General features: G+C 55.2%; 1 protein-coding gene across 2 annotated transcripts in view; it reads right to left on the bottom strand.

Annotated features, from left to right (window-relative positions):
• Positions 1-540: 540 nt before the first annotated feature.
• COLEC11 (collectin subfamily member 11) overlaps positions 541-20,890 on the bottom strand; it is a 29,556-nt gene continuing 9,206 nt past the window's right edge. For both annotated transcript variants that reach the window (XM_060027644.1, XM_060027643.1), the window contains 5 exons: positions 18,872-18,943; positions 6,014-6,085; positions 3,527-3,580; positions 1,580-1,675; positions 541-1,422 (listed from right to left, as the gene is read on the bottom strand). In XM_060027644.1, the coding sequence (XP_059883627.1) occupies positions 1,031-1,422; positions 1,580-1,675; positions 3,527-3,580; positions 6,014-6,085; positions 18,872-18,943 (686 nt within the window). In that variant the 3' untranslated portion in view covers positions 541-1,030. The remainder of the gene's footprint in view (positions 1,423-1,579; positions 1,676-3,526; positions 3,581-6,013; positions 6,086-18,871; positions 18,944-20,890) is intronic.

The following is a 20,890-nucleotide window of genomic DNA, read 5'->3' on the forward strand; positions in this document are numbered from 1 at the left end:
GCGTGTCTGCCTGTTTTCTTTGAAAAATGAAGATGTTTATTATGTTTTACTGGGGATTCTGATGTACAAAAGGAAGAACCGTGGGTGCCGGGCAGGCAGCTTCTGGGATGGCCCCCAGCGGTCCCGTGTCCAGGAGTCCCCTCCCCAAGTTCAGGCTGGACCTGGGGACAGGCTTCTGAGACCAGAACGCAGACAGTGATGGGGGGGGTCGCTTTCCAGGATGGGCGCACGCTCGCACTGCTCTGAGGTGGCCAGCGGTCCTTGAGGAGATGCCCAGGGCAGAGGGGCCCGGCAAGGAACCCAGGCCTCCATCCAGCCACCCGTGTGGCACTGAATGCCACCAGCAACCTCACGGTCAAGTGTGGCTGGTGAAACAGAGCCCCCCCCCCCCACAGAGCCGAGCTCTGGGTGAAGTCCCACCCCACAGGACCTGCGGGGACATTGATGCTTTGTCGTGAGTCGCTGTTTGGGGGTGACCGCGATACAGGAATAGATAACGAATACCGCTAGAGAAGACACTGAGAGAACAACATTCAGTTGTCAAATTCGGAGCATTTACTTTCCTTTTTCCTGAAATCCGCAGCAAAGCAAAATTGTTTCTACTTTTACAGAAGCATTGATCTAAGCTAAGAGGATTCTTTTCCATATAGAAATTAAAAGGAAGGTAGTCATTTAAGACCCCTCTACCATTGTTTGTACTTAACTGTTATAACATTTAAAGATCTCGTTTCATACTTTGCACAAAGCCAAGAGCGATTCTGAGTAATAATTACATAACGAACATTTTGTCTACACTACAAATAGTAAAACTCTAGTTCTTCAGACATAATACCCAGAAACACGTTTTTTTTTTTTCTTCTTTTTCGCCCAAGCATGCACCATTCTCTAAGATTCAGAAAAGGAGCCTTTACCGGGGACCCCGCACTCCTGCTTGGGGACCACGTGGCGGGCAGAGCCTCCCACCCGTGGTGGCAGCCGGCAGCCAGCCGGTGGCGGAGGGGCCGCCGATGCTGGAGCAGCAGGGCCCCCGCTACACGTGCTCCTTGTCGAACTCGCAGAGGAAGTGCATGGTGAGGTGGCAGGCCACGTCGTTCCAGCCCCCGGAAGCCACCAGCTCCACGCAATCCTCGTCGTCATAGGCGTTGTTGGGCTCCCCGCTGCGCCACTGGCTGAAGGTCTGCATGGGCGAGCGGTCCGCGTAGACAAAGGTGCCCTCCCGCTCCAGGTCGTTGATGCCGATGAAGACGCGGGCCAGGCCGGCCTGCGCGATGTAGGCGGCCAGCAGCCCGTTGGCGGCCTCATCCTTGGGCATGCCCAGCGTGCCGCCCCGGCCCTGGCAGGCCAGCTGTGCATCCACGTACCGCTTCTCCTCCTTCACCAGCAGGTAGATCTTCTGCTCCGTCTCGCGCACGCCGGCGACGGCTGCGGGGACAGGGCTGGAGGGCGAGCGCTCGCGGGTCCCCAGCAAACCCGGGGCGCCAACCCAGCACGCGCGCACGGGGAGCAGACCCAGGGCCGCTCTGCCTCCGGGCAGGGGTCGGGGGGACACGGGAGCAGGGAAGCCCCGAGAAGCACGTACCGTGTTTGATGAACTTCAGCTCCGCTGTGATCTGCGCGACCTGGTTGTCTGTCTCCCCGACGGCCTTCCTCAGCTGGCCGCACTCACACGGGATGCCTGTGGAGACCGCGCCCGGCGTGTGATGGGACTGACCCAGGGGCGGGCTCGGGGGGGGGTACCCCCTCCCCAGCATGCTAGGCGATTCAAAACACGAAAGCCTTTGAGGCTGCAATGGAGACTTCAGACTTGATCCTAAAGGCAGGGAGCAGTGGAAGGGTTTCCACAGGGGCACCAGGGTCGGATGCACGTTTCACAATCTCGCTCTGGTCGCTTAGGAGGAGGTCAGTGGAGGTTTGGCGGCGAGACGGGCGGGCGAGAGCAGGGGGTTAGGACAGTCACCTCGGGAAGACTGCGGGCAGTGACAGCGCGGCAGGAGAGACGACAGGACGTTTGAGCAAAGTGGTGGAGCTGGAACCGTGGGGTGATGTTCAGTCATCCCAGCATGGCCAACCCTGCCTCAGCTCAGGTGTTTCCTCCTGGCCCTCTCAGGAGGACCCTAACCTTCCAGCTGTGAAGAGCTCCACGTGGTAAGGGAACCTTCTCAGAATGTCACTCGGCCGGCACAGCGCTTGGGGGGCCCGTCGCCCATGGTGGCACTGCTGGCTTCAGCTTCTCCACCAGACCAGGAGGGGCCGCCGGCTCCCGCCCACCCTCTGCTCTGACTCTGTGAGCACAGGGGCAGGACTTCTCACCTTTTCCTCAGAAATTCCATCGTGCGAAGCTCTCAGCCTGCCTTTCCAGTCTGAACACACTCTTTGGTGTTTGGCCCGGTCTTCCGAACTCTCAGCCCCCCTCTACCACTTAGAACCCAAACACTCCCCAACACATGGGCACCTGGAATGATGCTGGTGTGATTGGGGTTTTTTTCTTTAATGGAACTTTTTCTGAGACACACGTTGTCTTTGAGTTCGCTGAGGTTTGAGGCACTGATGTTTTCTGGAGAGATGGGACCGGTATCAAGCTGACAGGTGCCCTCAGCTGGCAGGAAGGGCCTACCCAAGGGACGCAGACACTGTATCTTCCCCCTCGATCTAGTATCTGTGCAGTGTCTCCTGCGGTCACACGTGTTGGGGACGAGGACCGGAGGGTGCACACCTGTTAGGATGGCGTTTCAGTAACGGGGCTGAGAGGCCACAAGAGCCTGAGTGATGGTGGTGGGAACAGTCCGGCAGGGGTTGGGGGACACTGCGCATAGACGGCCTGAACCTGGCAGGGACAGGGGCTGAGTGACATCGGGGTGGAGGTGCGTGCTGGGCAGGGGTGCGGGTACAGCCGAAGTCCAGGGAACAGCGGTGGGGTTGGAGCGGGCAGCAGGCTGTGCCACATGGAGAAAGAAGAAAGGGTAGCGGGCAGAGCTCCTCTGAGAAGAGAGGAAGAAGCAGGGGCCACAGGGCGGCAGGCAGAGAGGACGGGGGCTGCCCGCGGCCCGGTCTCCTGGCACCAGGGAGAAGTTAAGGGAAGTCGGTTAAGTCCACTGAGCTGGGCCGGGGTCCGCGGTGACAGGAGGGTCGTGGGGAGTCGGCTGCAAGGACACCCAGAATGAGGAAGATGAACCGGAAAGTACAGGCGCGCTTCTCAGAGAAGCTGGTGGTCAGGAGGGGGTCCTGATGCTCCCAGAGAACAGTAGGAAAGGAGGAAAGTGCGCTTAGGGCGCGCGTATCTAAGCTGGATCGTGATGAGGGGATAATACACAGCCGGCGTGCAGACCACAGCCCTGAACGGGAACGAAACGTTCAGGTAGCAGGAAAGCAAACACTGAAATAGTCCACAGGAGGGTGTGATGCACGAGGAAGGCGTGTCAGTTACATGCGCTTTTCCAGCCTATTAAGTTTTATGTCATGATTTATACTTTCTAAAAGTGCAATTTTAACACATTTCTAAAAAATCCTTGGACCCCTTATGCCATACCTGGTTCTCCATTAGGGCCAGGGGGTCCTATGTCACCAGAATCTCCTTTCTCGCCTGGAAAAGAGAAGCAAGGCCAAAGTCACAAAGCAGGGGTGGGACGTGTCCCCTGAGTTCAAATGTCCAGGTAGCAATGTTCTTTCTTCCATGTGCAGTGCCCTGCGGTTCCTCCCAGACCCGCCTTCTGCGGTGAACTGGAGGGAGGAATGGTCTGTAGATGACTGATTCTTCAGACTCTGTTTATGTGACGTGGGACATCCACATATCATGGGACTTCAGAGATCATCAGATGAGCGTTCTTTAAGTCAATTCTGGAAAACCCAGCATGTTTCCTAGAACACGCTATCACCTCGGAAATCCGTAACACCCAGTGCCAGTTCTCTCCACGTCCCACATCACAGCTAGAAAATTCAGGTAGGACAGGTAACGTCAGAGACGGATGGACCGCAGAGGTTCCCTCATCCAAACAGAGTCAAGATGAGAGCGGTCCTCCCTGTCCCTCTCTGAGAGGCAGCAAGGTGTCCCGGGGCACAGCCACCAGGACACCTGGGCGCCAGCCTTCTGTGGACAGGACAGACGACTCAGCCACTCTGCCCCTCCGTTTCTTCCAACTTACGAAACAAAGGGATAGGAGGAAATCATGGCAACAAAGCTTTCTAGAAATTAGACAATGGCTATTTATTTTTAAATCACAGGATATTCCTAAAGCACTACCTTTCTTCCCCCTGAGAGAACTTAAGCTTCTCGGCTGACCTGGGACAGTGAAGGGGCAGCGACTTCTACATCCTTGGAGAGTCATGTTCCGTTTGATGGGGATGGAGAGAGCTCGGCAGTCTCCGTCCAAGTGATTCCTTTTTTTTTCTTTTATCAACACCAGGAGCTTGGAAATGACTCAAGGATCAGCTCGACAAGGACCCAGGACGGCAGAGTCTCAGAGATGGAGCAGATCAGGTAAGCTAAGCCCAGTAAGGGCTTTCTTGGCAAGCTGTCCCCTGGTGAGGCTCTGACATTTACCCAGAGCGTATGCTGTATGTTAAAAGCACACACATCCCTACTTGTAGCCAGTATCCACTGCGTTCCTCACAGCAGCTAAAAGGTGGAAACAACCCCAGTGGCCGTCAGCAGATGAAGGGATAAATAAAACGTGGTCCATCCATGCAACAGAAAATTATCCAGCCTTAAAAAGGAAAGAAATTCTGACACCTGCTGCAACACAGATGAACCCTGGGAACATTATACCCAGTGAAACAAGACACAAGAGGACAAGTACTGTACGATTCCATTTATATGGAATATCTACACAGGCACGTTCACAGAGACAGACAGCAGATCAGAGGCTGCCAGGGGCTGCAGGGGTGGGGCGTCATTACCTCATGAGGACAGAGTCTCTCTCTGGGGGAATGAAAACATTTTGGAAATGTGTAGCGGTGGTGGTCCTACAACACTGCAGTCGTGCTTAGTGTCACTGAATTACACTGAAAATAGTTAAAGTGACAAATTTTATGTTACAAATATTTTACCACAATTTTTTAAGCTTTTTCACAGCTTCCGCATCCCTCTCTACATCACGCATCTCGATCTGTGTGCTCTGTAATGAATCCACGGGGCAGGTGTTGCCCACGGATTCGCCGGGAGGAGAGACGCAGCTCGCCGAGCTCGGTCCTGGCTGAGGGACCCTTCCCACCAGGGACAGGCTGGGCCGGGGGAGGTCTGTGCCATTCGATCGGAACTGACCACCTGGACCCATCACAGCTCAAAGCCCCAGGCACGGTGATGGAGCACAGGACTGCGGGCACCGCGCTGGGCAGAGCAGACCACAGCCAAACTCCCTCCCAGCCCCAAGCCCCCCAGCCTCTGTCTCCTGCTGCCAGCACCCACGACAGGACCTGGGGGAGCCCTTCACGGGGCTGAGGGGCCTCGCCTCCTCCACCCCGAGCCCTCTGGGGTCTAGCATGGGCGCAGGACAAGCCAGGGGCTCAGAAAGCATCTGCTGACTGAGTGCGGAATGGGAGGCGGGGGCGCAGAAGAGCCGGGAGATGCTGAGCGACCCCTTTACTGCCCTGGGGACAGTCTCCCGAGCTGCCCACCCTCCAGGGTTGTGCAGGTCAAACGGGGTCGCGTGGGCACTGGCGCTGCTCCCACGCTGCTGTCACTCTCCTGCCCCCCGTGCTCATGGGGAGCCAGCCCCCAGTCTCAGAGAGTCTGAGTCACCCGAGCTGCAGGTGGACGGACAGTGTGTCGGGAACGCGGTCCTTCCGCTGCCTAAATGGGGCTCCTGATTCTCCCCCAGGCAGCATGTGAACCCTGAGGGGCAGGGAGCTCTCCCCACCTCGTGGCACCCAGTCAAGTCTGATCGATCCCAAAACGCAAACGCTGGAACACAGCTTATCGTGTATAAAGCGCACAAAATAAACACGACCACCAGCTACTCTCTAAGCGCCCGGGAGGTGAGCCTGCGAGGGAAAGTGAGCAGAGGTGTGTCGGAAGTACCTTTAGAACCAATGGGACCGATTTTTCCATGGCGCCCCACGCCGCCTTTCTGTCCTTTGTCACCCACGTCTCCTGTGGAAAACAATGAGATCACAGTTGGTCGAGGCACAGGTAATGCAGTACACCTCCTGTGTATCAGCCCACGTGAACACGCATGCACACACACACGAGGAGACCGAACACGTTACGACTCTTGTTTAACCTCTCCAAGCTCGTGTATCCGACTGACCCCAGAAGGCTCTACATGTCACCTGCTGATGTATTTCCCAAAGGAAGACACACCCCCCTAAAGTCACACGCACTACGGAACAGAGGAGGCCACACGGTACATCCCCATGTCCTCAACTCAACTGAGCGCCTTAGACTGAGCACTTCCGGCCAGCAAGCAAGTCCTAGTTCTGTGATGTCCCCACAGCTCAGGCCAGGTCGAGGTCAGAGGACAGAACACAGGCTGAGGGGTGAACCACAGCAGAGATACAGACACCCCACCAAAGCCGGCTCACGTTCACACAAGGGTGAAGTGTCTGGCACAGAGCACGCGCACACGTTCTCTTATTTGGTTACAGGAGGGATTCATCGCGCAGATGGGGTTCACAGGGGTTAAGCGCTTGCCCGGGTCAAGTACCTGGTCCCGCCACGAGGTGACTCCTGCCCCGGACACCGTGTACAGTGCGTGATGCTGGGGACACAGGAGTGACAGGGCTCAGGGTCTGCGGGGGGGTCGGGGAGATAAGCGGCCAGTGGTAACTCACACAACTAGTATTGTAACAGGAGATGCCCAGGGCTCCGAGGAGGCATCCGGGAGCTGGGGAGAAGAGAGCCACCAGCCAGGACCACGTCACCATGCCTCTGGTCACACGTGGACGAGGCCTGGACAGGGACGAGGCAGGCACCACAGGAGGCGGCCCAGGGGAGTGGTGTCAGGAGGGTAGGGAGAAATTCCCAGACTGAGAAATGTCTGGGAGGCAGAGACTTAGTAAATATTCACTCTGAGGATATGGTGAGGGCTTCACTTTATTGCTGGAAGAGGAACAAGCTACTCAGCTCTTGGGCCAGACAGGGCCACAGCGGCCTTGACAGCCACGCCCCTGGGGCTCTAAGTGAACCCCCCAGCACAGCCGTCCTGAGGCAGCTCCAGCCACAGAAAAGTGTTCCTTTGTTGACTTGCAGGAGCTCGAAAGGCGCCACCTGCTCCTTCCACCCAGCAGTCCTGGTTTTGCAGCCAGAGAGATGCACGGCTAGTCTAATCCGCCGTCCACAGACAGTCCTTCAAACGTCTAAACTGTTTTCTCCCTGAAATCTTCCCCTCAGCTTCCCCATCCTGTCTGTGCTCCCATACAGGAGCACCAGCCCCCAAGCAGGCCTGACCACTGTCCCCTCCTGCTGGGGACTGAAGTGCCCCCCGGATTCATATGCTGAAGCCTGACCCCCATGTGATGCATCTGGAGGGGGTCAGGGTCAGAGGAGGTCACGGGGTGGGATGCGTCCCCTGATGAGAGGATGAACAGCCTGGAATCCTCTCTCTCCACCATCTGTGGACACGGCCAGAAGTCGGCCGTCTGCAGGCCAGGAAGCGGATCCTCCCCAGACCCCAACCATGCAGACAGCCTGCTCCGGGACCCCTGCCTCCAGAACCGTGCGAGATCAGTGTCAGGGGGTTAATTAAGCCCCTGTGTCTGTGGTGTTTGGCTATGGCCCCCGAGCCACTTGTCTGGACACCCTGGTCCCTTGTCTGGACCCTCTAGTCCATTAGTGTGGTCTGAGCTCAAAGATGACCACAGACACCCTGCTCAGCCTCCTGCAAAGTGTTCCAGAGCAAAGCCCCTGTGGAGTGCGCACTCAGCTACTGCCGTTGTTCCAGGGCCTCGGCCGCCACCCTCCTTCCGGACACCTTTTCTTCAAAAGGCCAACGTTCCCTTCCCTATAACTCTCCGTTGTGCCCCTCCTGAGGTCCTGGCGTCAACGTGAGCCCTGGGGAAGCTGGGCTGAGCAGGATAAGTGTCGAGATGACCTCCGTGCTCATGCTTTTTACTTTCACGTCTCGCCAAATCACGGGGTGGTTTGGCTTGTTTTCACGCTGTCTCAGCAGGGTCTGCTGGGACACTTGCTGCGGCGTCCTTACGGGGACGCACAGGCCTGATAAACTGGATTAAGCTCGGGCTCCATCGGGCAGTCCCACAAAGAGAGCGCCCAGGGCAGGAGGAGGTCTCGGAGACCCCCAACCCAACCATATCTTCAGGCAGGAAGGCACCTACAGTAATGCACCTACAGTCATGAGGCGGGTGGATGGTCCCCAGCATGTGGATCCCACTGAACTCCCACTGGAGAGGGGCAGGGTCGCCAGAGTCTGGAGAGGGGCTTCCTGCCTGGGGAACACGCCTCCTCGTTCAGAAGACCCAACACCGCAGAGGAGTCTGGTCCACGTTTTAATGGGCAGATTGGGGCAGACTGGGTGCGAGTGCAAACCCACCACCTGAAGAGTCTGCTGTTTGCTAAGGTTCCACCTAGAAAAGGTGAGAAGAGTGTGGGCCTCCTGCCAACCTTGGGGTCACTTCTCCCCGAGACCCCTCCCTGCAGAGGGGAACTCAAAACAACACCTGCCCACCCCTCTGCTCCCACCCAGACGGCTCCTGCTGCCCCCAAGCAGACAGGGAGAGGGTAAGGAGGCTTGGACGAGCACACTGGAGGGGGAAACACCTGCGATCAAGAACAATGGCGAAAGCGCTGCCCCCTCCCTGCCCCCCCTCTCGCGCACGAAACCTCTCAGCTTAGCAGACAATCAACTCATGATCCACTGCACCTGCTGAAGGATGCAGTAAGGGTCTAGCTCACATCCCGCTGTGGTAAATGAGTCAACCTGAGGATGACTGGAGAGCCCTCGGCTTTCAGCCCATCTCTCAACTGCACAGCCGAACTTTACCACTAATTCAAGCTTGCCGCTGACACGTGGCACCTGCCCCCAGCAGGTACTGAGCCCAGCTCCCGCCCTTGGAGGGGTGTGGGACCCGGCCCCTGCCGTAGGGGGCTCTGAGAAACCAGGCACACGTACAGAAAATCAATCGGATGCCAGCAGCTCACGGGGCAGGGGGATGGGGGCAGGCAGCGAGCCCAAGCCCAAGGCGGGGAATGAAGGCGCTGCAGGTCTGCAAACCTCAGGGTGGGAGTCCTCCGGGGGCTCGTCACCACTGACGGCTGGGCCCGCCCCGGGGGGATTCCACAGGTCCGGGTGGGGCATCCCCGTCGAGCTCCCAAGTGTTGCGGATGCCGCTGCTTCCTGAACCGGGCTTGGAGACCCCTGCGGTTTGTGGTGACGTGAGAAGGCTGGAGCTGCAGGAGGTCACCCATGCAGGCCAAGGCTGGGGGTCAGGCAGCCCCAGGTCTGTGCTCTACCTTCGAGGCTGAGTCTCCCTGCGCCTCAGTTTTCTCTCTGCAGGGTGGTGTCCTGTAATAACAGCTCCTCTTGTGTGTGAGACTCCAGGCCCGCAGCGCCGTGTGCACAAGGCTTGGAGCTCGGGCCCTGCGCCCAGCTGATTCTCCCCGTCACTCAGCTGTGCCATCTCTGTGCGTTTCTGACCTCCATAATGGGGCTAATAACAGCCATACTAGAGCCATCTCACGGGGCTGAGGGAAACGCAAGCACCGTCGGGTACGGCATCTGGCACGCGGCAGGGGGACCTAAGTGTTGGCCACTATAACTGTCATTTGGAGGCAGAAGCTCCAAGCTGGGACGCTGCTTCCTCAGGAGCGACCCATGTCCCCCATGACCCCCCTGGATCTGCACAAGCATGCAGAGCCTCAGGCCCCACCAGCTCAAGCACCGAAATCTGCATTTTAACACATCCCCGGGTGATTCCAGGGGCCCCAAAGGGGAGCAGGGCTGGACCAGACCCCGCGGGCAGCCCTCTTTGGAGGCTGGTTGAGATTCCATGGTAACCCACTGCTTGCTGCTGCCAGGAGCAAACTGGAGCTAGCAATAGAGGTGCTTGCAATCTGGGGCAGTTCTGCTCATTTCTCCAACTTTCAGAGATAAATTAGAATACTTCCAGGTACACTGTGTGCCAGGAAAGCCTGTCCACATGTACTGATGGATCTCAACCTCACAGTGTTATTGCCATTACCACCTGGCATGGGCTGAATTGTGTGTCCTCCAAAATTCATATGTTGAAGCCCTAACCCCCAATGTGACCATATTTGGAGATGGCCTTTCAAGAGGTGATTAAGGTTAAATGGGGTCAGAAAGGTGAGGGCCTAATCCAATAGGACTGGTGTCCCTGTAAGAAGGGGAAGACACACCCAGCGAGCCACACACAGAGGAAAGGCCTCGTGACGACACAGGGAGAAGGCGGCCATCTGCGCCCCACGGAGAGAGGCCTCAGGGAAGCCAGCGCTGCAGACACCACGGTCTCTGACTTCCAGCCTCCAGGGCTGAGAGAATAAACATCTGCCGTGTTTGTTACAGCAGCCGCAGCTGACTGGTACACTTTCCCTCTGCCCCAGAAGCGGAAGTGGAATCAGACGGGTGGCGCCACCCACCACCAGTCATGCCGCTAGTGCAACTGGTGTCCAGTGATCCAGGGCGCAGCCTGCAATCGGGCAGACCAGGCCCGGGTCCCGGCCCCCAACCCGCGCAGCCTGGGGCGGGTCACAGCCCTCAGAGCCTCGGCCTCCTCACCTGCAAGGTGGATTACCCTCAGGCCACTGAGCACAGGACATTGGCCCAGGTCTCCTGGCCACATCCAGGGCCCCGAGCCCTCACCTCCGCTGTGGGGCAGCGGCCTGGTCCCCACAGACCCAGCCACACGCCAAGGCTGCACTTCCAGGGACTGGGCCTGAGGGCATGCTGCAGGCTCGTGGGAGACAAACAACCCTCCCCGGGGGCCCAGAAGGTGGGAACTAGGAAACCAGAGAGAGCAGAGCCGACACCCAGCCTCCCGTGGTGCCAGCTCACCTGTGAGGAGCCGCTCAGGGGCCAGGCCTCACCTGTCCCTGCTCAGCCCTGCATCCTCGGGGTCCACGGCCCAGGCCCTCGGACCAGAGGAGACCTGGTTCGCGACACCCCCTGATGACCTCACAAGAGGGCCTCTGTGCAGAAGGCTAGGCGCTGGGGGCAGCTGGGCCTGATGCGGACAGTCACCCCAGCCAGCACGACCAGCGCCCTGCCGCGCACGGCTCCCAGCCATCAGTCCCGCCCCAAGAGGGGTGTCAGAGTAACAACAGCCACCACCTGTGGGTGCCTGCTGGGCAACGCATGCGCACACACACGTGTACACACACACACACACACACACACACACACACATACATACATGCACATATGTGTGCGTGCATATACACGCATTCACATGCATATGCACACATGCATTCACATACATGTGCGCACATATACACAATGCACTGCGTACATATACACATGCACATATGCACACATTCACATACATATACACGCATACATGCATGCACGCGTGCATGCATTCACATACATATACACACATATTCGCATACATATACGCATACATACGCATATGTGCGCCCATACATGCGCACAATGCATTCCAAATATGCGCGTGCATGTACATATATACATACATGCATGTGCGTATACATACATGTACACATGCACACATATCTACATTCACAATACATGCACACATACACACAAACAGCACGTTCAAACATACAAACACACACCAAGCAAGCCTTTCATCCTCACAGCACTCGGGCTGAAAGCTGGAAGCAGTAGCCTACAGCAGGCCCCTGCACCGTGACCCTGCACACAAGGTCAAGGGTGTGGGCTGCCGTTCCTCATAGGAATATTCTCTCTTTGGGGTGTGTTGGAGAAGAAGAAAAAGCAAGAACCATTGAGTTCCCCGAGATGTCCACACACTCTCCACTTGAGGGCAACCCAAGGTCGTCTGCGATGCTGACTTGCCTTAACTCGCAGACACTCCTTGGAAAGCAGCAGAAAAGCAGTGTGGTTGCCAGCCTAGAGGAGACTGGATCTGAACAAGAGCCCTGCTGGCTTCATCCCGCCTCCTCTTGCCTCTCCAAATGACAAGGAGCTTTTTGCAAAAACCAAACAAATCCCCCCACCCTGGTGGTGTGGGATGACTGGAAACGCACCAGACACACTCAGATCCGGTCCCTTTAAGTCTCCAGAGCTGGCGGTGGTGGCTCCCCAGGGAGCTGTGACTGCGGTGCCAGCCCTTCCCATCCCATCCCGCTTATGAGAAGTGTGCCAGCGCACGTTTGTCCTCTGGACGTGCACAAGGAATGGGGGCAGCTCCCAGCGGGCTGCTAATTCTTATTAATTTTAATGAAGATCTCACACCGTCCTTTGAAAAGGAGACAGGGCAGAAAGAGCACTTGGCATCCAGCTGCCTCTGAGATTTTCAACGGAGATAATGTGCACATTACAGCGCCCAGAAAGCCCGTCACTGACGTAGGGTCGCCCTCCCCCATCGCAGGCCAGGTGGGTCCCCAGCTTCTGCGCCCAGGGGCCCGGCGGCCTCTTAGCTGCGTGTCTGGGGGCTAGGAGCTTTGACAGCTGGGACGACACGCTTTTAGCAGGTCGTGTGGCAAAGCCAGCTCCGTGCTGTGTGCCACAGCGCGCACTCTGACAGTGTGGGGACAGCTCTCATTTCAATGAAGGACAATGGACAGCGACAGCGGGAGGCTCTGCCGGCCCTTGGGCTTGTCTTTGTTATTCCAGAAAAGGCAGCCGTCAGCTTTCTGGCGCTTTCTCCTACAGCTGTTTTGAGTTCTCAACAGGGGGGCTGCTCAGTGTGTGACCAGAGGCCACCCCCTAACACAAGGCAAATCAGCGGAAGAGGAAGCCGCCCTGCAGCAGCCCCATGTCCACGCAGCTTGCATTTCGCAGAAGCTGACGTGAGAAGGGCGCCAGGTGGAGGGCGTCCAGATGCTCGCGATCAACCTGCAATCCCACCCCACGCAGCCCCGGGCGACCGGCAGCCCCAGCGCGGGCCAACGGACTCGCCCCATCTCAGGCCGCCCCCCAGACCAAAGCTGAAGCTGCGTTTGACCTCCAGGCCCAGCTGGTCCCCACGGTTTGGGAAGCGTCCTCAGAGCAGGGCTGTCTGCTCAGTAGGCAGCAGGGAATGGACCCAGCTCAGCGTGTTCTGAAGCCTCGGCCCGCAGACTTCTCTAGAACCTGGGGCGAGCAGGTGCACGCACACCTGAGGCCCTCAGCCACAGACAGGTCACCGCAGATTTCAAAGATATTTCAAGACATTGAATGTCAAGATATTTTACACACAATTGATTGAGAGCCTTCCAAGGGCCAGGTCCTTGATGGGACATGAACAGTCCAGTCAGGAACGAGGTGGTAAGTGAAGGAAAGGGTCCCGCGGGGGAAATGGAAATGTGCAAAAACCCAGGGAGATGGGACACCACTGAGGAATTCTGGACTACCCACAGGGAATTACTCACGCTTTTTCATAAACTAGCAAGAAAGTAAATAAGAGTGTTTAGTCTTCTGACAATTTCATAGAGAATGTTACTGGTAGAAATAACCATCACCAAATAAAACCGACGCTGGCTAAAACTACACAGAGGAAAATTGTCATTAACTAAACATTGATGGGAGAGTCCTGTCTATACAATTTAGAGCTGAAATTTTCAACCAGGTGCAAATAATGACACTCTCAGAAGAGCTCAGGATGGCAGAGGTGAGAGTTGGGAAGATGTGAGGTAGGTAAAAAAATAAAACGTTAAAACTGTTCAAGGAGTACTTCCCTGGGGGCACAGTGGTTAAGAATCCGCCTGCCAGTGCAGGGGACACAGGTTCGAGCCCTGGTCCGGGAAGATCCCACGTGCCGCGGAGCAACTAAGCCCATGCACCACAGCTACTGAGCCTGCGCTCTAGAGCCCGCGCGCCAAAACTACTGAGCCAGTGTGCTGCAACTATGGAAGCCCGCGTGCCTAGAGCCCATGGTCCACAACAAGAGAAGCCACCACAATGAGAAGCCTGTGCACCACAACAAAGAGTAGCCCCTGCTCGTCACAACTAGAGAAAAGTCACGCGCAGCAGCAAAGACCCAACGCAGCCAATAAATAAATAAATAAATAAAATTGATTCTTAAAAAAAAAAAAAACTGTTCAAGGAGTCCGTGAAAATTCACAGGGAAAAAGTAATTCCAGTGAAAATAATTTCTAAACAATGAAAATCAAGTGTGAATGATGTAAGTGCACTGCATAAACACAACTGAGGATTTAAGTTGGCTTAATGTAGTGCCTGGGGAAATATCAACACAGCCTCAAGTGGAAATAACCGTTTTTGAAAGGTCCCAGCCGACTCTGAAGGGGCCGCTGTCCGGGATGAGCGAGGACCACCTTGGGTTCAGTGCCAGTGGGCGTGGGGCTGGAACAGCTCGGAAGTGGGAACAAGGCAGCTGCGCGAGGGCCCACGGTGCACCAGGCTTGCTGCTCCCGAGTTCCCAGCTTTCATCCTTTAATAAACAATAGGGACTGATAGCGACTACGTTATTATTTTGCCTTCACGGGTTGGAAGCGAGGGTGTGAAGCCAGCACAGCTGGTAAGCAGCACGGTTGGCGTTGAGCGGGTCTGCCCCGCCCACACCCGGCCCTTCCCGCCCCGGAGCCCTCATCCTAGGAGTCCCTTTCGGAAGCCTCTGGACAGGTACCCAGATCCAGCCCACTGCCATTCTTCGTAGAAACCAAGCTGATGCAGAAACCAGGCAAGTCTCCCCAGCGCCCCGCCCTGCAGTGGTCACTGCTCTCCGTAGGGGACAGGGCCCCCGGGCAGTAGCTGCAATCCGCTAAGAGCAGGGCACTGGTGGGAACGCCTCCACGAAAGCAGGATGCAGGAGGATGGGAAGGTGGCCGGGAGAATCCCGCATCCCGGCGGGAGAGCGGTTCCAGTGAGGAGCCTTGGGGCGTCCTGGAGCTGAGGTCGCCTCCCAGCACACCTGAGTCTCCGAGCACGGCCCGCCTCGAGCTTCGCCACACTGAACCTGCGCTAGCGCTTCTGAGGTTGGCCGCAGCTCTCAGTTTCCGGGCTCCGACGAGCCCAGGTGCAGCCATGCTGACCCCGTGAGCATGGCCGTCAGTGTGTGGGAGACCGCCAGAGCTCACGAACCCTCACCTGGGCCTCCAGGTGAGCCTACATCGCCAACAGGCCAGGGCCACGGCCACAGCAACCTTTCAAAATACCTGTTAACATCCAAAGTATAGTTCATGCACGTTGCTGGGAACACCAACGATAGAGACAGGAGAAAATGTAAAGAAGAATTTAAAGAAGAGAATTTAAAGGTCCATAATCCTATAACCCAGAAATGTCTACTACTACTAGTATTCTGATTGATTTCTTCTCCATCCTTTTTCTTCGCCTTTTTGTAAATATCTTAGTCGATCACATGTCTGTTCTTGTATCCTATTTTATTCTCTTATATTCTATCATGCCACGGCCAGTCCTCTTTTTAAAGGTCATCCAAAAATGGATATTTCCTAGGTTTCTACGTAACTATCCCACTATTCAATAATCCAAATATATCGCACTTGGGTTGACCTGTTCTCTGTGCTCTACAAAGTAGCAAAGACCCCAGACCAAACCTGCTCATTTTGTCAGTGGCGAAGCCAGACCCCTGGCAAGCCCGGTGATCACTGCCCCATCGCCTCCTAGCCTGGCAGGTTCCTTGTCAGGCAGGTCAATGGGACTGTAAAGGGCAGGTCCAGGCTCCCCTCTCCTGCCCGAATCATACACAGGACTCTGCTCTCGAACATACCGCTCCCAGTGGAGTTTTAAGTTACCCATGGGTAGGAGACATTCATCAAAATGATTTCATACATGAGAAATCCTTACACTAAAATTTGGCATTAAATTTAAGAAATAGGTTCAAACTTATATACACAATATAATTACAACAAAGCAAGAAAAGTCACCCCGAAAAAGGAAATATACCAAAATAAGTGGTTATCTCTGGATGATTTTATTATGCCTGATTTTCCTCACTTTTATAGATATATATAAATTTTCTATCATGAGCACACTTACTGTTACATGTTAGAAAAACTTGAAACAAGACAGATTCTCGATCCAGCCCAAATTCCCCTCCCCACTGCCCCGCAGCTTTCTGCCTCAATTTATTCTCCAGGGTCCACATATCTGTTCTCCCCCTCTGACTCTGGGGCTCAGGTGGCCTCCCCGAGATCTCAGCACGTAACAGCACTCAACTTAGTGGTTAATGACAGGAAAACGCAGTGAATTAGGCTGTTGCCTTCCCAGCAACGTTCATCCTCATCAGAAGATTCGGACGCTATAATAACAGCATTTATAGTTTCTGCATGCTTGTCCTGCCTTTTCAAGAGTGAGAATAAGAGAGAATGATGATGATGACAGAGCGATGAGAGAGCTACATGTTGGTGACACTAGTGACAGAGATGAGAGAGCAGCCACGGGTCCACATTGGCATGAAATTAGGCATTGCCTGCTGCACGTGCGTTGAGCTCAAACATCGTTACTTTGAAAAAACATCAATGCAAAAACCCCGCGCTTCCACGGCAGGGGGCGTGGGTTCAATCCCTGGTCAGGGAACTAAGATTCCACATGCTGCACAGCTCGGCCAAAGGGAAAAAAAAAAAAAAATCAATGAAATGGCGTCATGAAAATGAATTTGTGACCATCCAGAATAGAGGCATATTCACTTCTTAACTGTGAAATGTGACATTGTCCTCACAAGACAATAGAGGGGGACTTCCCTGGTGGCGCAGTGGTTAAGAATCCACCTGCCAATGCAGGGGACACGGGTTCGATCCCTGGTCTGGGAAGATCCCATATGCCGCGGAGCAACTAAGCCCATGCGCCACAACTGCTGAAGCCCACACGCCTAGAGCCCATGCTCCGTAACAAGAGAAGCCACTGCAATGAGAAGCCCGCACACCACAATGAAGACCCAATGCAGCCGAAAAATAAATTAAAAAAAAAGAAGAACCCAAGAAGGTTTTTTAAAAGACAGGAAAAGACAATCCTCAAAAAGGAAAAAAAAGAAAAGAAATACAAATGACTTTTAAACACCTGAAAAATAAGCTGGCTTCATTTATGATAAGAGAGGCTAAGTTAAAGCCCCACTGACGTGGCCTTCCACGGCTACCAGACTGGCAGCTTTCTGAGGCAGGGAGGGTGAAGGGGTCGGCCCTCGTCCTTCAATAAACAGAGGGTAAATGGATTCGATCCTTTTGGAAGGCCATATCCACCAACATTTCAAATGCACGTGCATTTTGATCAACAATTTCTCTGTCCGGAATTTATCTTCAGGCTGTACTCGTCCACATTAAAAATGACATTTACAAGATTACTCACTCACTGCAGCCAGGCCCTAGGGAACTGTAAATCTGCAGTGATAGGAGGCCAGTTAGATAAAGAGCGGACACAATGTCTCCAGGCGAGAGCGAGCACAACCTGCGCGTCCTCCTGCAGAACGAATGATCTCCAAGAACGCGGTTAAGTGAAAATGCAGAACATTACATACATTCTGCAACTGTTTGTACAGAAGCAGGAAAGAATAGTGTTCACTCGGCCATTACAAAATATCTCTGTGAAGAGAAAGAAACCTAACAGTGGTTGTCAGTGGCGGGGGCTGCTGGTGGGGATGGGAAGGAGACTAGTGGCTGTGAATAATTTCTGTATGTTTTGAACTTTGAACCAGGAGCACAGTTCTTTTATTTTTTCATTAATTTGTTATGAGTAAAGGGAAAGTAAGAAATAAAAATCAGCACGTGGGCTTGATGGAGGGATGGTGGTGACACAAGTGCTCGGGATCTAGACTGTGACCCGGGTTTCACAGGCATTTGCAGCTGCCAAACTCACTGACGCTACGTAAATCACACCTCAAAACACGAAAAAACTGGGACTTCCCTGGTGGTCCAGTGGTTAAGATTCAGTGCTCCCAATGCAGGGGGTGCGGGTTCGATCCCTGGTCTGGGAACTAAGATCCCATATGCCTCACAGCGGGGCCAAAATAAATAAAATTAATTAATTAAACAAAAAAGAAAAAACCAACATTTAAAAAAATTTAAGAATGAAAAAACGGTGCATGGACTTAAAACCATAACAACCTTTATCTGTGTTGTTACAAGAACCACCTAGCTCCTCGCTACGAGGCGGGGCGGGGGCGGGCTGGGCAATCCCAGCACGTGTTCCCATAGAATGTGTGCAGGCGCTGGCAAGGGCCCTCCAAACACAGCTGTGGCGGATTTCACGAACTTTAAAGCAGCGAGAGGAAGTCTATCCTAATGGTGGCATTTACTGACATCACCGTGCACCGTGTAGCTTCTTTTTTAGGTAGGATCTATTTTCTGTAAGCCCCAGCACAACCCCAGGAGGCAGGCTGAACGACACTATTTTTTTTCCTAATGAGGAAACAGATTCAAGGTGACTAGGGTCCGTTAGCCAAAACTGGGAGGCCACGGTGTAACCCCCCATGCCCCACCCAAATCTGTGCTCTCTCTCCTTTGCACACCTACATGACTGTTGCCATCACTGTTCACACGCCTCCATCACTGTTTGCACACCCTCATAATTGCACTTATACGTGTAACGATCACAAGTGATCCCCAATTTGCACGTGAGGCCCAGCGAGCGCCGAGTTTCCATACACGTAACCACCCGATGAGGCACACCTCCCAGAAGGCACTTTGTTTCTCGGTGCCGGGCAGGCCAGAGCCAGGGAGCACTGTTTAAAGAGCCCTCTCTGTGCCCTGCTTCAGTCCCGAGACCTACACAGGTGCCGGGTTCCTCTCGAACGCACCCCCCTTCTCCCCACCAACAGCTCTCCAGGAGCCGGTGCCCCAGCTGTGCCCTTGGGGCCCAGGGGCAGCAGGTACCTTTCTCTCCCGTGGGGCCGACTCTTCCAGGCCGTCCTGGTGCGCCTTTGTCCCCCTTCTCTCCAGCATCCCCTGTGGAAAAAGTCACATGCCTTTAGGACCTTGCTCTGAGCGCCGGGGTCCAGTGTCTGTGTGCCGCCAGCCAGGCCCCTTGGCCTCCCTCTTCCCATCCCACCCCCGGGGGGTTTCACCCCTTCCTCCCAACCTGCTCCCAGCTTTGGCTCTAGGTCTCCCTCCCCAAGTCTCTTCTCAGGATTCTGCTGCCTTGCCTCCCCACTCCCTCTGGGAATGCATCTGTCCCTCTCTCCATCCATCCCCCTGGGCTGGCCCCAGTCTGCCTTCTGGTGCACAGGGCTCCCCAGGACCCACCATGGCTGCTCTGCTGCCCCTTACCACCTGCGCTGGCCTCTCTCTTCCCTCGTCTGGCCGGTACTCTCGGGAAGAATAAACTTGGGCACACGAGCCGGCGTCCCCTTGTCCCTTCAGTGTGAGCACCCCCCAGAGGGTACACTACTGCTCAGGGGCAGGGTCCTCCCACACGGGGACACCTGTGACCAGGTGAGCACATCACCCGGTTCAGGTTCGCTGGCCAGGTGCGTCCTGCTCTCAGCCTAAGCTACACACGCCCCCAGCCTTCCTCACAGATCCTGACCATGTTTTGGCACATTTTCCTTTATTTCCTGTTTTGTTCAGAACCGAAACAGGGAAACGGGCTGTTTGTGGAGCCTCCCTGGTACCCCGCACTTAGCACGTCCCAAGTCGACCTGGTGGTTTTCCCCAGAAGTGAGTCTCTTCTGTGGACTTTCCTGCTCCTGCCGTTGAGACACCGAGTCTCCCAGACTCCAGGCTCCAAGCCCCACGGTCATCTCTGCTTTTCTGTCTCCCTCAACGGATAAGTGCAAGCATCGCCCAGCTCTGCGAAGCCCAACCGGCCGCTCCCTCCCGATGCCCATGGGGGCTCCACGCTCAGCCACGTCTCTGCAGTTCTGGAGGTGACGGGACCACCAGCCCGCCCTCATGCGGCTCAGGGCAGGAGACAGGTCGCAAACAACCGTGGAGACACCCTGTCTCAGCAGCACAGTGCACGGGGGGAGCAGAGGACGGAGTGCGGATGGGACATCAAGGCCCCTCCCGGTGCCCCCCGCCGCCCCCCACTCCAATCCACCCCAGAACCATCTTCCTAAAACACAGAGTCCGTTATGATACTTCCCTTCTCAAAGGAGATTCAAAACCACCAACAGCCAAATGTAGTTATAAATAATGTCCCATTTTTAAGCTCCTCCCCACAGGCCTGCACCTGGAGCCCAGGGGTCCGGTTACACTGCTGCCTCTGCCTAGTCGGCCGTGACCATCAACCCACCTGTGCGGGTTTCACCTGCTCACCTGACTGTCCAGGAAGCTGTTCCTCAGCCCCTCACTGGATCTCCGTTCTCCCGTGATGAGGACCCTGCTCTGTACCACAGTCACTGTCTCGTGGCCTCATCTACTTCCCTGATGTATCTGCCTCCCACGGGTGGGTGTGGGTGCTGACGTGCACCTGCCCAGCTGTGCAAACAGCAGGCCAACATTCAAGTGAACTTTCATTCTCCGTAAATTCTCTACACGCGCCTTCATTTGGTAAGACGCTCCCCTGAGATTACAGATTCCACAGTGAAATCCCCCAAACTGATAATCTGGCCTTAAGGGGAGGGGGCATCCCATTTAAACGTGGAATGCAGGGCTGGCACGTTACTGCCACCCCGGCACAGCTGTGCCGGCTCCATGAACCGCTGCTAAAGGGCGGCTGACACACTTGGCACACACGGGCCCCTGAATCTCTGGGTAGTTCTCGGGTTTTTTCTTATCTTTTAAAAAGAAAGGAAATCATTACAGTAGTAATATTTGGAGAAGAACTGATAGTCTACCAAGAAATACCGACTAACAGACTGATCTCACCATCAAGAATCAGCAGACATTGGAGGGGCACCAACATCATGAAAAAAGAAATAACAACCCAGGAAACAGGACTCCGCGGGGCAG

Source organism: Delphinus delphis, chromosome 12 (assembly GCF_949987515.2).
Source record: "Delphinus delphis chromosome 12, mDelDel1.2, whole genome shotgun sequence".
Taxonomy (NCBI): Eukaryota; Metazoa; Chordata; class Mammalia; order Artiodactyla; family Delphinidae; genus Delphinus; species Delphinus delphis.